The sequence below is a fragment of the Camellia sinensis genome, chromosome 11, assembly GCF_055761805.1.
Source record: "Camellia sinensis isolate YWXY chromosome 11, ASM5576180v1, whole genome shotgun sequence".
NCBI lineage: Eukaryota > Viridiplantae > Streptophyta > Magnoliopsida > Ericales > Theaceae > Camellia > Camellia sinensis.
The window spans coordinates 34,928,589-34,946,121 of record NC_138971.1 but is presented as its reverse complement, the minus strand read 5'-3'; the positions used below and the strand labels follow the sequence as shown (position 1 = coordinate 34,946,121).

Sequence of the window (17,533 nt, the reverse complement as noted above, 5' to 3'; positions counted from 1 at the left end):
TGATAGTGTTGCTTCACTATTACAATGCAAAGATATTGGTGGCATAGGTTTTGGCCATAACTTAATCTCTAACAAGAGATTCCTTAGCCACTCTGCCTCTTCGCTACAAGAAGCCAATGCTACAAACTCAGACGCCATGGTTGAGTCTGTTATGCATGTTTGCTTCTTAGAGCCCCAGGAGATAGCTCCTCCAACAAGAGTAAAAATCTAACCACTTGTAGACGAATGATCCTCACGATCAATTATCCAACTAGCATCCATGAATCCTTCCAAGACTGCTGGATAGCCATTATAGAATATTCCATAGTTTATTCTTTTCCTCATGTATTTAAGTACTCGATTAACAGCATGCCAATGCACACTACTGGGATTACTAGTGTATCTACTAAGTTTTTCCATTGCAAATGCAATATTAGGTCTAGTGCAAGTCATGGCATACATTGGGCTACCTATTACTCCTGAGTATTCTAACCGATTAACAGCTTTTCCAGCCTTACGATACAATTTTAAATTTGAATCAAAAGGTGTAGACATTGGTGTACAATTATATTAATTAAATTTCTTAAGAATTTTCTCAATATAGTGCGACTGGGTAAGAATCAAATTATTGTTCTCTCATTTGATCTTAATACCCAGAATTACATCAGCCAAGCCCATGTTCTTTATACTAAAGCTAGATGACAAGAAACTTTTAGTACTGTCAATGACATCATTGGCTGTACCAAAAATAATCATGTCGTCTATACAGATATATGATTACACTTCTATTACCAATAAACTTACTATACACACACTTATCATATTCATGTATCCTAAAACAATTTGACACAATTGCTTTGTCAAATTTCTTATACCATTATTTTGGAGCTTGTTTCAGTCCATATAGTGACGTACCGAGTTCACACACTTCATGTTCTTGACCCTGTACAACAAATCCTTCCGATTGTTGCATGTAAATTTCCTCATCTAACTCTCCATTTAGGAAAACGGTCTTAACATCCATTTGATGGATTTCAAGCTTGTAGATTGAGGCTAAAGCAATCAAAGCAATCAATACTCGAATTGTGGCGATTCTGGCCACCAGAGTATATGTATCAAAATAATCGATACCCTCATTTTGAGTAAACCCCTTAGCAACTAATCTTTCTTTGAACTTGTCAACTGTACCATCAACTTTCATCTTCATTTTGAAAATCTATTTACAACCAATTGGTTTGGATCCAAGTGGCAAATCAGCAAGTATCCAAGTATTGTTACCCATGATAGAATCCATCTCATTAGTTATTGCTTTCCAGAAAGCAACATCTTGAGACTTCATAGCTTCCTCAAAGGTTGATGGATCTAAATCCACATTTAAAGAAAGCATTGTTTGTTTACAATGAGCATCCCTTTCTACTAGGTAAACAATGAAGTCAGGAACAAAAGACTTTTCAGTCATAGCCCTCTTACTCCTTCTTAGCTCAACAAGCTCATTAGGTTCATTAGGCTCAATGAGTTTATTTCATTCATTTTCCTTTATAGTCATCAAAGGAGTTGATTCATTTCCTTGATTAGAATCCAACATTGGAATGGTTATGGAACGATTCTCATAAAATACCGCATCACGTGATTCAATGATGGTATTTATTTTTACTGAACCATTGGGTTCTATTACTAGAAACCTATATGCTTTCCTATGAATAGCATATCCAAAAAATATGGATTCAATTCCTTTTTCATCTAATTTCTTCCTTTTACATTCAGGCAATCTGATTATTTCTCTACTGCCCCAAATTTTCAAGTGTTTTTCTAAAGTTCATAAGGAGTAACATTTCTTCCTTAGAAAGGAATTCTATTGAGTATGTGATAGGCAGTGAACAAGGTTTCACCCAAAAAACTAGAACTTAAATTAGAATAAGAAAACGTAGCATTAATCATTTCTGTTAATGTCCTATTCTGTCTTTCAACTACTCCATGTTACTGTGGTGTATAGGGTGCAGACTTCTCATGACTAATACCAACATTTTCACAATATTCTGGAAAATGGCATTCACCGCCTCTATTAGACCTAAGTCTCTTTATTTTGACATTATACTAATTTTCTACTTCTGTCTTAAAAATCTTGAATTTATCATGCATTTCATCTTTTGAATGCAAAAAATAGATATGACAGTACTTAGAAAAATCATCAATAAATGTTACAAAATATTTCTTACCACCTCTAGTGGGGGTACTATGCATGTCACATACATCACTACGCATAAGTTCAAGCAAAGATGTGGTTCTATCTACTTTAGGAAATGGAATGCGAATAATTTTAGATTGCACACAAAAATTACATTTTTCAAACATGTCAATGTCATACTTAGGAATTAAATCTAAATTAACCATATCATGCATTTTCATAGTATTAACATGACCTAAACGAGCATACCATAAAGAAAGAGAATCAACAATATAAGCAAAAACAGATGTATTATTGATGACATTAAGTGCGAACATTTCTTGATACTTGTGGCCTTCCAACAAGAATCCCATCCTTAGACAGGATAAATTTGTCCGACTCAAATACCAATTTGAAACCATGCTTATTAAGTAGTGTAACGTCCCGAAATAATAACAAAAACCCTTCTCATAGTATTCCTTACAATTTATCAATAACATTGTAATTAATATTCCCTTCATAATCCTTGATCTTACAAAAGATGACATATGCGTTATACATTCATAAATCTTAGACCCTGAATCTATAATATATGACATATATACGTGAATTAAAATAAAAGAAAGTTCAAATAAGATTTATGCCCTAATGGCTACATCTTTCCAAGTCTATGCTTGGGCACAACAAAATGAGTTCAACTCAATACAATTTAAGCCCAAGGCTTATACAAAATAATTACATCAAATTAAAAAAAAAAAAAAAAAAAAAAGCTACTCCTGGCTCCAAGTCTTACAAAGCTATGTTCTTGGTGGAGGCATATCGCCAGCACCTGAAAGCTATTTTTCACGTAGGGTGAGCTAAAGCTCAATAAAGATATTCTAACACAATATATAAATCTTAACGAGTCATAAGTTGAATGCATATGCAATGCCATTTGTCAAACATTTCACATTTCCATCTCAAAACAATGCAATGCCAAATTATATATCAATTCATGAAAATAACCTTTTATATCATAAAACAGGGCCATGGATACAAAACACTAAGAATCTTTAGGTATGTGTCTGCTAGTAGGTTATACAAGCACTACCAAAGCCATTTTACCGGTACTAACTAGAAGGATTGGTACCTAACCGCGCGGGTTTCTGGACTTTCACCGAGGACACACTGGCCAACATAATAATCACAACCATACATCCTAACCAGATTTACCAAGGTATTCACTCATTTTTCTCAAAACAATGCGTTTTCAATGTTTAAATATGCAAAAATGCTCAATATAAGATGTATGAGTAATTAGTTTCAATTTACCTAATTCTAATGCAATTTCTACAACAATCAAAGCTATCTTTCACCGATAGCCCAAAATATATATTTCTATTCAACAGATAAATTCCAACAATAGATATAATCTCATCATTTTCAAACAGGAGTGATATCACATATCTAATTCCACCATCATCATCAACATACACATTCGTTCCATTCTTTCAAAACCCAACATCATTTTCCATTTTTTTTCGCAAACCATTTATCCATGATTTTAGAAAGAAGCCTCATTTACTTTCAAAAATCAATTTTGAGTAAAGAAATCCACTACTTTAACATATCTCAACCATTAACACATTCCCACAACCTTTCTCAAGAACCCATTTGAAAACCCCTATTTTACATTTAAATTTCAAATCCTAGGTTTAACCCAAAATCCCCAAATCACTAGATTATTTCAATGAGCAAGTAACTAAGGTAAAAATCATACCAAAGTTTGAAGAAATCTGTACCTCAAAGCTAGAAGACAACAGAGAGAAAGAGTTAAAGTTTGGTGGAGGCGAAAACAATAACTTCTCCGATTAGAACGAAGCCCTCAACATGCTTTATCTTTTTCTCTTATGAGCTATGGTGGAGAAATCAATGGATTTTGAGTATTTGGGACTTGAAATCAAGAACTAGAGAGAGAGAGTGAAGAAATTAGGATTTTGAAATGTATAAGAGAGAGGAATGAAAAAGTGATCCAAAAGTCCATTTTCCCGAACTTATATACATGCAGACTGCTCGAGTGACCAAAACACTACTCAAGCAACAGACATAATAAGTGACACTGCTTGAGTAACCAAAGTCACTGCTCGAGCGCACAATGACCCCCTTCCAGAAGTTTTGTAGATTAAAGAAGACTGCTTGAGCGCAAGAAAGACCGCTCGAGCGAAGAACACCCTACTCCTAGAAGTTTTGTAGACCTGCAAAAATACTGGGAGATCTCAAAGACCGCTCAAGCGCAAGAAAGACCGTTCAAGCGAACAAGCAAAAATCTGGACAATAACTCTTTTGAAAAACTAACTCCAAACCTGTTTCAAACACAATAACAACTCCCAAACAACCCAACTCACTAGAAACAAGATGCAAATGAAATGAGCAACAGTTACGGATGTGGATTCCCAAATTCAAAAGCAAGAAATGGGTTGGGTCTAAACCAAAATTGTTATAAGTAGGCTTCTAGATATAAGGTTTTTCCTGACATCAGATACATGATAGACATCACTAAGACTTAAGACGTTTCCAGGTGTGAACTCTAGATCCACCGTCCCTTTGCCTTTGATAGTAGCTATTGAAGAGTTGCCCATGTAGAGAACTATTCCATCACTCACTTGTTCATAAGTGGTGAAAAGGCTCTTGTCATTGCAGACGTACCTCATTGCTCTTGAGTCAATCCACTAGTTACCAGCATCATTGAGCATGTTCACATTGGGTGCAACAGCCATGAACTTGTTTTTGGCATTTGATGCTTTTGACTTCTTCTCGTATGACCGGCATTCATGTTTGAAGTTCCTTGGCTTGCCACAGTACCAGCAAACGCCTTTCGGCTTCTTAGCATCTTTCCTAGGTTGGGGGTCACGCTTATGCTTCCCTATGTTGAACCTCTTGCCATCATCCACCATGTGGATCTTGAAAGTTTTAGTCAATTGGTTATCTTTACTTTCAAGAAGTCTTAACTCTTCCTCAACTCAAAGGTGTTGAGCCAATTCCTGTACAGTAAGATCTTCCTTTTTGTGTTTCAAGGTTATCTTAAAATCCTTCCAAGAAGATAGTAGTTTCTCTATTATAGATAAAACTATAATAGATTCATCCATGTTCATATTCTTTTGTCGGAACTGACTTAGAATATGTTGGATCTCATGGAATTGTTCCATAATGAGCTTTGTATCATTCATAATAAAACGCATAAAATTGCTAACAAGAAATTTCTTACTGGTGGCATCCTTGGTGAGATACTTTGACTACAATATGTCTCAGAGTTGCTTTACCGTTTCCAGATATTGATACACATCGAACATAGAGTCTGACAGCGCATCCAGAATGCGTCCTCGACAAATATAGTCGTCATTCTCCCATTTGGTTTTGGTATGAGTTTACTCCACCATCTCATCTTCTTGCTTCACCAAATAAGGGGTAGTCAGCACATAAACCACTTTGAGAGTAGTGAGCAAGAAGTGCATCTTCTTTTGCTAGCATCAGAAATTTCCTCCAAATCGGTCAAGCTTCATGAATCTTGAGTCATTTTCTGAATAGACATTGCCATATACAAATATTGTCTTTAGATTGTTGGAACAATTCATTTTGAATTCTTAAATTGGTAATCTTCGGGTCATCAAAACTTGACGATGATCTTGTCTATGTAGAACAGAAAATTGATGCTTCAAGTCGCGTTACTTAGTCGTTTTCCTAAAGAAAAAATTTGCACCCACCAAAATGTGTGCAGGAGGTTACAATAAATTTGCCTTCAAGATACAACGAAGCCTGATCTAAGGATCAAGTCTACCGATATCTACACTAATGATAGTAGATCAGAATACTCTTGATATAATCAAGAAAATCAAGACAGATAATCAAGTTTATAGAATTTGATTACCAATAAGAAAAGTAGAAACTTGCTTAAAAAACTCTTGGTCGAAAGCTCTAAATCACAAGAGAGAGAGAGAGAGAGAGAGAGAGAGAGAGAGAGAGAGAGAGAGAATTGCAGGAATGTTTTAAGATTTTTTTTTTTTTGGAGTCACTGACATGGCTGATTTTGCAGCCTATTTATAGACCTTGATGCACCTAATCGAGTGGTCATCTCCCTTGATCGCATCCGATCAGATCTGACTGTTGGATTGACGATCTATGGTGCAAATCTATCTCACACCGAATAAATGCCTTGACTGATCACACTTGATCCCAATCAGGTGCCATCTCAACCATACAATCGCATACTTTTCTAATCAAAATAATTAAGAAAGATGTTTTAATCTCAATTTATAACTAACCGAAATTGTAGTTGATACTTTTCTATCTTTGTTTTTGTAGTGAAATTAGCCTTGTTTGGGATTAAATATTTTAGTCAAAAATTAAAAAAATATTACAAATTATCACATTATTATCTTTATTATTTTTAATATCTTTTTATAAAATATCATAACATTATTAAAATAATCTGCTGTCGAATAAACTGGTCCCATATATAAAAGTACATTCATTACAGTTTTCAAATAATGCTACATGCACCAATTAGTATGCTAACAGATGATGTGACATAATTTTAGATATTTTAGATATTTATAATTTGTATAATACGTAATATGAGTAATAATGTCATAATATATGTTGGTACACTAATTGGTGCATGTAGCACCGTTTTCTTTTCAATCTCACGTTTCTTCCTAAAAATTTAACGGTGGTATTACATATATCAATTAGTGTACCAACATACAATGAAGGTGTTTGGTGCAGTTTATTGTAAACTAAAAGGTGATAAACAGAAATTAGAAGCCAAAACACCCCTTTCCTAACTTTTAAAATAATCAATTTTTCTTAACTTATTTACGCCATTTTTACTTAAAAACTATAAATAAAAACTGTACTAAACAATCTTGAATTCTCAAATTAAAATAAGTGATAATCATCCTGTAATACACACAAAACACTCCCAATATGATATATTATGATATCATCACTGACTCTACCCATTACACCAGAAGGCACGTAACAATCTTGAATTCTCAAATTAAAATAAGTGATAATCATCCTGTAATACACACAAAACACTCCCAATATGATATATTATGATATCATCACTGACTCTACCCATTACACCAGAAGGCACGTTCTCTCTCTCTCTCTCTCTTCGCCGGGCCATTTCCCAAAATAAGTTAAATTATCAACCTAATTCCCAAACTAAGCCTAGTTTTGAAAGAATTCCCAAAATAGGCTAAAACGTGGTTCATAACCACGCTTTTAACGTTTGTGTGTCTGTCCCGCGTGAAAATTGGGAAATCGTAAAAGCGTGTTTCCAAACCACGTTTTTAATTAAAAATTAATTAAATTTTTTTTCCTTCTCACGCTTTTAGCTTAAATTTTTTTTTGTTCTAAAAACGTGATTGTGAACCACGCTTTTTACCAAAAAAATTTTTTCTTCTAAAAACGTGGTTGTGAACCACGCTTTCAATACACAAATGTTGTTGCTGATTTGTGAACCACGCTTGGACCAACTAATAGATAAAGTAAAGTGAACACAGTTGGTCCAATAAATTTATTTCATAAAAAATAAAATAAATTTCTAAAAAATAAATTTCTAAAAATAAAAATAAATTTTAAAAAATTTACGCTACCTTAGTGTTTAGGGATAAAATAAAAAAAATAAATTTTAAGAATTAAACCCTAAACCCTAAAATAAAATAAAATAAAATTTATCCCTAAACACTAAGGTAGCGTTTGGTAACGTTTACGTTTTTTATTCATATTTATGAAAATTTTATAAACTGATTTTTACTTATTTTTAGAAAAACATAGATTATAAATGCGTTTGGTTTGAACAAAATGTTTAAAAAAATTTTAAAACATAAAATAAAAAATATGTTTGTTCAGGCCTAAAATATTGAAAAAATAATTATTTGAAAAAAAAATTAATTGGGAAAAAAATATTTTAAAAAATTTAATTGAAATGAAAGATTAATTGAAAAAAAAAATTAATAGAAAAAAAAAATATTTGAAAAAAAATAATTAAAAAAAATTATTTAGTCTTAATTTCAATTATTTAGTCTTATTTTTTTCTAATTTTCACGCGGGAGAGACATAGAAACGTTAAAAGCGTGGTTATGAACCACATCTTAACCTATTTTGGCTCACCTTTCAAAACTAGGTTAGTTTGGGAATTAAGTTGATAATTTGACTTATTTTGGGAAATGGTCCCTCTTCGCCTCGCTCTGTTTCTTCTCTCCCATGGTTTCTTCTTACAATTTGAATTCGTTTCATCTTCATTTCAATATTTGCTAGGGTTTGGAACGATGCATTCGTCTGCCCCTCGCGATTTCTTTTCTTCGCAATTTCTTCTTATGATCGATGCATTCAATTTCATTTGGAATTCTGTTCTTCGCGTTTTCTTCAAAGGTACTCGATTTGTTCTTCTCGGTTTCATTTCATTTAGTTACAATTTCCAGTAGCGAATGGCTTTGTTCGCACTTTCTTCTTCCCTTGGATCATTTCAATTGAAGCCATATTTATATGCATTTTAACTTGTTGAGATTATATTTCAATTCTTGATAATTTTGTTTTTCTATTGTGGATTCTGAGCAGCACTACCTTTTTAAGCATATACATAAATTGTTGAATGTATAGGTCAATCGTTATATATTCATAATCTTTGCTTTATGTTGGTGGATGTTGTCAATGTGCTTTTGTTTTTCTGTTGTGAATTCTGAGCAGCAATACCTTTTTAAGCATATGTATAAATTGTTGAATATATAGGTCAATGGTTATGTATTCATAATCTTTGCTTTATGTTAGTGGATGTTGTCAATGTGCTTTTCCCTAATTTATCTACTGCAGTTTTTTATAAATGGGTCAGGAGATTGCTCTTCTCATCCCCTGTGTTTTGTTTTATTATGTTTTGTTCAGGAGATTGCTCTTCTTAGTCAGTTTGAGCATGAGAACATAGTTCAATATTGTGGCACAGATACGGTACTCTTACTTTCCATGTTGTCTTGTGGTTGATGCTCTCTCATTTTTTTATATCTATGTCTATGGGTTTGAGGGTTGTGGCGTGTTCGGAATAGTTGAAATGAAACATAAAAGAATTTATTACGACATTATCTAAACACCTAGTACAAATATGAAAAGAATTGTTTTTATGTTTCTTGTCTTTCATTTATCATGGAATCTATATGAAAAGATCCTGCATGGAAAGAAAAAATTGATAGGTGAGCTTAATGACAGGTTGTAGAGTATCTGAACTTACACTCATGCTCATGCATCTATAATTGTAGAAATGTAGTTCAAATCGAAGCCATTGTGTGTACTCTGCTATGAATGTTAGCTATTTATTTTATAATGATTACATTTTGTATTTTCTTTCTTTACATCTGTATGAATTTTGCAATTTAATATCTTGAATTAAGATTGATTAGGTTTTGTTATTTACTATTTGCTACTAAGAGCATCTCCTATCATTAACCTCTTTTCAATCCTTTCATCAAATGTTCATCAAATTGTTTTTTTGTTTTTTTTTTTTTTTTTTGGATTTTGTTTATTTCCTAGCTAAGGCATTTTGCATGGATTTTACTGATTTTTTGGGTTTTATTTTTATTTTTATTTGTGTGCATCTCTCACAACAGTCAGATTGTTGATTCTACTTTTTGTCATTGTAATGAGAGGAGGTTTTTGCACGCAAGATGTTTGTGTAAAGGTATGGACAGTTTTTGCCAAAAGGTTTCAATCAATTCCTACATACATGTTAGTGGATCAAATAGTTAGAGCAGTTCTAGCAGTGACTCTGGTTCTTCTTCAATTTTGAAAGAATACAACACACAACTCTTTTTTTCCCTTTCCAATTTCTCAACTAGTTTGTTTGTCAATCAGTCAAATCTCCCTGCAAATACATACTCGCTATCTTCCCCATTATGTGGGGAGTGGGTGCAGCAAATCAGAAATTCCCACACTGCATGTCGAGAGTGATATAAAGAGGGATGACAGAATTACACAAATTTTAATTGATACAAAAATTTCCACACGCTGGACTCTTGCAACCAATATTGAGGAAATAGAAGACTTAAAGTCTAAAGGTATTGTAGATGCTAGTAAAATCCTTTCTTTGTTCTTTGTCCACTCTTAGTTTTTAGACTTTTTCTGTTAATGACTGAAATGCCGTCCGTTCTTTCCAAAACATGCTTGGAACCTCCTCAATTCTAGAGTAACCATTGCTAACAATTTTTTTGTGCAAATACTTGGAAAAACCCTAAGTTCATTCTGTTAAAATTTTATGATATAATACTAGTTATTACTATCTATGATAGAGGTTTTTAGATCTCTAAAATTATATAAGAAAAATATTTACATGACTCGCGAGATTTTTAATAACATGTAAACAAATGTTACATTACCCAATAAATTCACATCGAAACTCAAACTTTCTGGCCACCTCTCATGTAAACAAATTTATACCAAAAACTCAAACCTTACAATACATCTAAATTCATATAATTCATCGAGGGTAGGGAGAGGGGGAGACAGAGAAGAGAGAAAGAGTTAGAGAGGTGACAGAGGGGGAGAGAGAGAGCCTGAGAGACCGGTGAGAAAGTCAGAGAGGAGTGAGAAAGAGAAGAGATTGTATGAGAGAGGGAGGGTGCAATGGAGAGAAGAATGAGAAGGTTCACTGACCAAGTGAGATGGAGACTTTCTTTTGAATCAGTGAGAGTGAGGCATCTATTATTTTTTTTTATAACAATCAGTGACTGTTAGAAGTACGTTGATACTAATTTAGCTTGAAGCTTAGGAAGACAAAATTCCATTTATAGAGAGAGATGTGTGTATGTATGTTTATGTATGGTTTCAATTCAATTTTCACACAAGCCTTCTCATATTACTAATAAATGAATATACTTGGTGAGAGGCCTTATTGAATTTCATATTGTGTTCTCTTTCATTATTAGACATTTGGAAGACAATCAGCTTAGTGGAGAGTTACCCCATCACTTAACAAGCTTGCATAAACTGTAAATTCCCATGGCCTGTGTTCGGTTAAAGCAACTAATGACATATTGATAGTTAGTCTTAATGAGCTACTGTTTAACATTCAAGGGGTTAGGAGATTAAAGTTTTGAAGCAAGGAAGGTTTTATTTGAACCTTTTGAATTGATGATAACAAACATTATTAATCAGTGTTACAAGCTACTATAATTTTAACTGGATTAATTGAACTGTTATGTTCGTTGAATTAGAGCTTTTCGAATGCTGGATTCTTGAGCAAAGTGATGTTTTCTTTTGGAGTTCCTTCACTTTCAAATAATTATTTCTGCATTATATTAGTCTATTACTAGTAGTCTTTTCAATGCAAAAACTTACGTAATGGCTTGGAAATCAAGAAGTAAGAACAGGTGAAGTTGAGATTTTAGGGTGCTGGAACTTAAACATTTTCACAAAAAAAAAAGAAAAAAAAAAGAAAAAGGGGATGATTCTTGATTGAATTGGCTTCAATTGCGTTAATATATGTTCGTTGTGTTATATTTAAGGACTTGTTCACTAGTTATTCACATGCTGTGAAGCACAAATCTGGAGAATTGTCTAAGTATCCAAAAAGTTTATTTGGACTTGCTTCACTAGTTATTCACCTAACGTGTTCTGGTTTTTGCATAAAGGCAGTTTCTATCTCTTAGTATTCCTTTACTTTATGAATTTTTTGTTTTACAAGCAAGTGTTTTTGTTTGAATCCCAAGGTAGTTTTTTTGTTGTTCCAAAATGTGTTTATTTTGGATTTAGACAAACATACCTTCTGTGTGTACTACATGTTTTGGATTTACACATACATACCTTCTTTGCTAACAAGTGCATCTAATCTAAGGCAAGAAATAGACCCAAAAAAAAAAAAAAAAGAAGTGAAGAATACAAGGCATTTTTCACTTTTTTCAAATCACTTTTCATTGTTCTCAAAACTTTTTAAAACCTTTTTACCATTTCCAAAACACTTTTTGCTGACATTGGCTGGTTGTGTCTTGGACCAGGTACTGATTTTGGTACTATTGGATCTGCCTGGACTTCTCTTTTTCTCAACTTACATGCTTCTTGTCCCCTTTTGGGCAGGGACGAAACTAGGAATTCATTTCTAGCCACAAATGTATACAAACACATGCGACATATATCGATCTCTGATCTGTATCTGTTACATGCAAAAGAGATTGTTTCTTCTTCATTCAGAATAATTTTTCCACGGTTCCTAATATCCTTGGGATAGAATATTCTAATAGCATGAAATGAAATATGGTTTGTTGCTTTTCTTATTCTTAGTTTTAGTTTTCTGTTTGTTCAAGATCAAAAAGAATGATTCAGACCTCAATAAGTTACAAAGTTTTGTGGCAAAGAAAGTCAAAAACATAACACATTGGGAAACAAATGTATATATCTAGTGGGATTGTTCCGCTAGTGCACAACAATTTCATATCAAATATGTTTTGATGATTGAAATGTTATAACATTTGATGAAGTATCTTATTTCATGGAAACATAATCCATTGTCGAATCTTACCTTTCTAGTTTGAGGAACCTGAATGGGAACATGATGTCACATGGTTATGATGTGTTGGGTAATTCAAATAACGAGGGAGGTTCTCTTTTGACCAGGATATAACAATGTATTGATATTATCAAAATGCAAACATTTGCCATTAGACTTGTGGACTTTTTACCCTTTCAAGTATTCGGGAATGGTTAGGATTCCTTATATTTGAACAAAGCTTTATCATGTAAATTGGCAGGGCATTCAAAATGCCCGCTAGCTTACTTGGTAAGTAAAGTGGTAATAATATCAAATGCTTGGATTCAAGGTTTCAATAAAGCTAGGACTGTCTTCACGCCCCATTGGTGCATGCCCCATTTTATTCATTTGTTATTATTAAAATCATTACTGCAACTTGTTTGTTATTGAAACTTATGTTTGATCCTCACTTTTGCAGAGAAAAACTGGCAGTGGTGCTAGGAAAGATAACATTTCAGATGCTCCAAATGGCTCCACTCACCATAAAAAATCCGTGGTCGAAAAAGAACTTTCTCATTCTCCATCAAATCTTGTGTTTGGTTACCTTAACCTCTTCTCCGATGGTGTAGTATGTTTTTTTAATTTTTTTTATTTATATTATTATTTTTTAATTTAAATTTCAGTGGTAATGTTGTTTCTTTATTATTGGTGTTAATTGTCCATGAATATAATGGACACACACATGTTTCTATAGGGAATTTTTTTTCATTTTTAATTGATGTATTTGACTGAAAACTGAAGCATTTCAATGTGACGTGTAACATTTCAGCACAATTTTACCGGTGGGATGGCTTTGGGAAGTGCTTTCCTCCTTTATGGATCAGTTGGTGGGTAGTCAATAACTCTGTTTCTGCTTGCACATGAGCTTCCTCAAGAGGTTCGCTTCTTCCTCTTGTTCCTTCATTTTCTATGGAGATTTTGATAAAGAATAATGACTATTTAATTTTGTCATTATATTGATATCAATTTCAGATAATAAGTTCTTTAGCTAGTTAATTCTAAAGATTCGGAATGGATCTTCATACAGTACATCATTGTATTTGCATATTATAAGTGTGTATATATCGGTAATTTTGTGTTGTCACTAAATTGTCTTCCCTGCTAAAATTCTTTTCACTCTTGGGCTGGTGCAAGGATGCAAGCATGCAAAGTGTCCTGTTTCCTATAAAAACATGTGAGTTGATGGGTTATTTTACTCCATAACTAACTGCATATATTCCACTAGGCTTGATACTGACTCTTATGTATTGCAGCATCTTCTAAAATTATATACTATGGGTAGAAGTGCAAAATTAATTAGACTTATTAGATGAACGTTGTTTCTGGTTCTTTTCTTACGATAAATACGATTGTCTACCCCTTGTCATTTTGGTCTCTGTAATTTCAATTAACTCGATTGTCTCTTAATTTTAAATTTTGTGTCAATTAAGTCCAATTGAAAACAATCGTTACAATTTTTTAGGGAAATTTCGCATGTGCCGCACACAACAAATTTTCAGGGGCATAATGGTCCATTCAGCTGTCCCTCTCTCTACCCTCCACAATGATTGTTTCTTTCTCCCCAATAACCCAGCACAAACCATCCCCACCTTGCATCACTGCTGGCAATCACCACGATCTTCCACCCTCCCAAACCACCACTCCTGCCACCCAAACCCTCTTCCGTTGAAACCCCTCCACTGCCATTGCCACCAACTACCTCAGCTACCATCAACTACTCTGTCAACCATCACCAAAACCCCCTTTTTGCCAGCCAAACCTTCTTTCACTAGCCTGAAACCCACCTCATCAACGTCATCCAACAATCGCCTAGCAATAATAATAATAATAAAATAATTATTTAACAATCTCAACCCTCTCAACTGCCATCCCCATTAGTCACCATCAACAGCCATCCCAACCACCAGCAAAGTCCCCCTCTACTACCCCATTACTATGAAACACCTCATCTGCCAAATCACCCCCTTTCAACCACAGCAAACCTGCCTTTCTGCAAACCACTCCATTTGTCAAATCAATTTTACCCTCCACAAATCAATGAAAAAGAAAAGAGGGAAGATAAAGTGAATGGGTCAAAGGAAGGGGGGAAAAAGAGAGGAAGGAGATCGATTGAGATTGCCTTTGCCGTTGTCATTGAAGATCTTTGCCTCTGCTGCAAGGATAGATTGCTACCTTCTGTTGCCATTGTTGCACCGTGCTCCTCCTTTGTTGCATTCATCCTCAACACCCCTTCTCCATTGCTTAAAGCCCCCTTCCCCTTCGCCTTCCCTAACGCCCACCAACTGCCTCCTCTCTCGCTCTCTTTTTATATATATAATATTAGTTTTGCTCAAGTTAATTAAGTGTAACAGGTGATTCTAAATGCACCTCATTATACCCCTAAATGAAATTACCAGAAATCCTTAACCATACAACCATCTTCTACCTTGGCTAGCTGGTGCTGCTAGCAGCTTCGATAGCCACTCGAGCCCCCTCCCTTTCCGACTCCCCTCCCCACCCTCTCCAACTGCACCCGCCACCCCCTAGTCGCTTCCCACACTCCATGCCCCCTCCCACCCACTCCGGCGATCGCCCCATCCCTTTTACCTCACTTAGATGCCGTTGTCGCCAGCCACTCCCACCCCAGAGCTCTCCCGTCCTTGCTTCCTTCCCCTTCATTTGAAATTGTAGAGCACCGTCACCAAAAAAATGATGGTGGTTCAGACGGATACCACTAAACAAATAGTGGTGGTTAGGACACAGACCACCGAACCAAATTTATGGAGATCGCATCGGGCGGCGGCAGTCATGATGGCTGGTGGGGAAGGAAATTGAGAGGGGAGGTAGGGTTTAGTGGTATAGTTTGATGGGTAAGGAAGCGAGCTAGCGTCGGGCTGCAGGGAGGGAAGGGGAGGCCGCTGCGGAAGGATGGGGAGATGTTGCCGGAGATGATGAGGCGGTGGTTGTGGAGGGGTTGGGATGGATGGGGGTAAAGTTGGTGTTAACTAGGGTGCTCAAAGAAAAAAACAAAATTTGAATTCAGGAATTAGGATGCTCAAGAAATGAGATGTCCAACCACAAATTTGAGGTGCATTTAGAGGCACCGAAGCGTAACTCACAAAGTTGGATGGGGTATGGGCGAATGGACTATTTGACCCTTGAAAACAAGATGTTTGTTGTTCACATGTGAAATTTTAGTGAAATTGTAACGGCCATTTTCAATTAGAATTCATTGACAAAAAACTTGAAAGTAAGGTGCAAAATCAAGCGAACTGAAATTATATGACCAAAATGACATAAGGGCTAAAGTATAAGGACTATTGATGCAATTTTCCATTATTTTTATATATACATCAAAAGTGCAGAATGAATTGGACTTGGTACATGTGTGTAGTTCATGATCTTTACCCAGAAGGACATTCATAGTGTGATTAGCATGATAATAGACACTTCATATTATTAGTCCACATGTTAACATAATTTATCTTAAAGGAAATATTTGTTCTAAATTTTGTTGACATATTTTTGTTGTGCGTCATTAAGGATTTGCCATGTTGGCATAGTTATATTTTTTCGTTATGAACGCCACATTAGAATATAATCATACTTTGGGCAACACTAAATCTTGTATTTCATCCTTAAAAAATTTTCATTTTTTAATTATAAATGTAATTAAACTTTCCTTCGGTGCTATATCTTTTGTTAAACCCTCCTATGCAAATAGGTGATTTTGGAATCTTGGTAAGCTATGAAGCACCGAGACTGCAAAACAAGTGTTGTATCCATGTCGGACACACAGACATGTCGGGGTATGGGACACACCACATGGCGTGCTCCCTTATTTAATTAATTTATTTTCAAGGAACACGTTGAGGACACTTCGGGAACACACTAGGGACATGCCAATTTGTCTTTTTTTTTAATTTTATTTAGTACTTTTGATGAATGTTGAATGTTTATTATTTTTTTCTTAGATTTAAATACTTAATAGATCATCCATAAAAAAATATATAAACAAGTGTTAATTTAAAAGTACTTTTTAAGAAAATAAAAATAAAAATAGAATTAGAGTTAGTTTTTGTTAATATTGATTGTTTGTAGATGTAATATCAATCTAGATAGAAAAATATATATATATATATATATATATATAAAAGCATATTTTATTGTCGTGTCCACGCCTTCTGTGTCTCCATTTTTTTGAACTCGTTTGTCCCATGCCCACATCCATGTCTGTGTTTACATTCGTATCTGTATTTGTGCTTCTTAGTTGGTAAGATCCAATTTTAGTGTCTCGAAAGCTCTCTTTTTCAATCTCCTCTCAGCACTGGTGGCACTAGCAAGAGCAACATTGGTTAGTATTGTTTTAGTATGGCAAGTTGAATCGTATTTATTTATTTATTTTTTAATACCAAAACAATTGAAGAATTAATAATCACGTTTTACTGTTATTATCGCACAGGCTTTAGTCATGGGCCAAGATCAAGGACAATCATCTTTGATTGAGGTAAAAAATCTTCAAGAAATGATCCAAGCAAACTCATCTTGACGTTGTGGGTATAATATGCATTAGCATTAGTAATAATCCCAATATGTTTTTGTTTTTACTTTTGTTTTTGTTTCCGAGATTGACGACAAGCAGGTTCATGTACATTGCAGTTGCTAAAGTGCTAGCAGAAATGAACAATGGTAGCAGCTCAGCAATAAAAAGTACTGTACTCCAATTAACCTCACTGATATCTGGAATGGCCATCACACTTTGTATATCCCTTGTTGAATGAATATAAAGCACCTTCTAATATGTGTTTAGTAATTTTTAAGATCAATGTAATCCAAATTGTATAGCATTACTCATTTGT

General features: G+C 34.4%; 1 protein-coding gene and 1 pseudogene across 1 annotated transcript; one reads left to right on the top strand and one right to left on the bottom strand.

Moving 5' to 3' along the window:
- Positions 1–207: 207 nt before the first annotated feature.
- On the bottom strand, positions 208–534 carry LOC145802255 (secreted RxLR effector protein 161-like). Its single transcript, XM_082894936.1, has one exon. It carries the CDS (start codon positions 532–534, stop codon positions 208–210), a length of 327 nt encoding a protein of 108 aa, XP_082751062.1.
- A 12,182-nt stretch (positions 535–12,716) lies between these two features.
- Positions 12,717–17,533, top strand: LOC145802253 (IAA-alanine resistance protein 1-like; annotated as a pseudogene).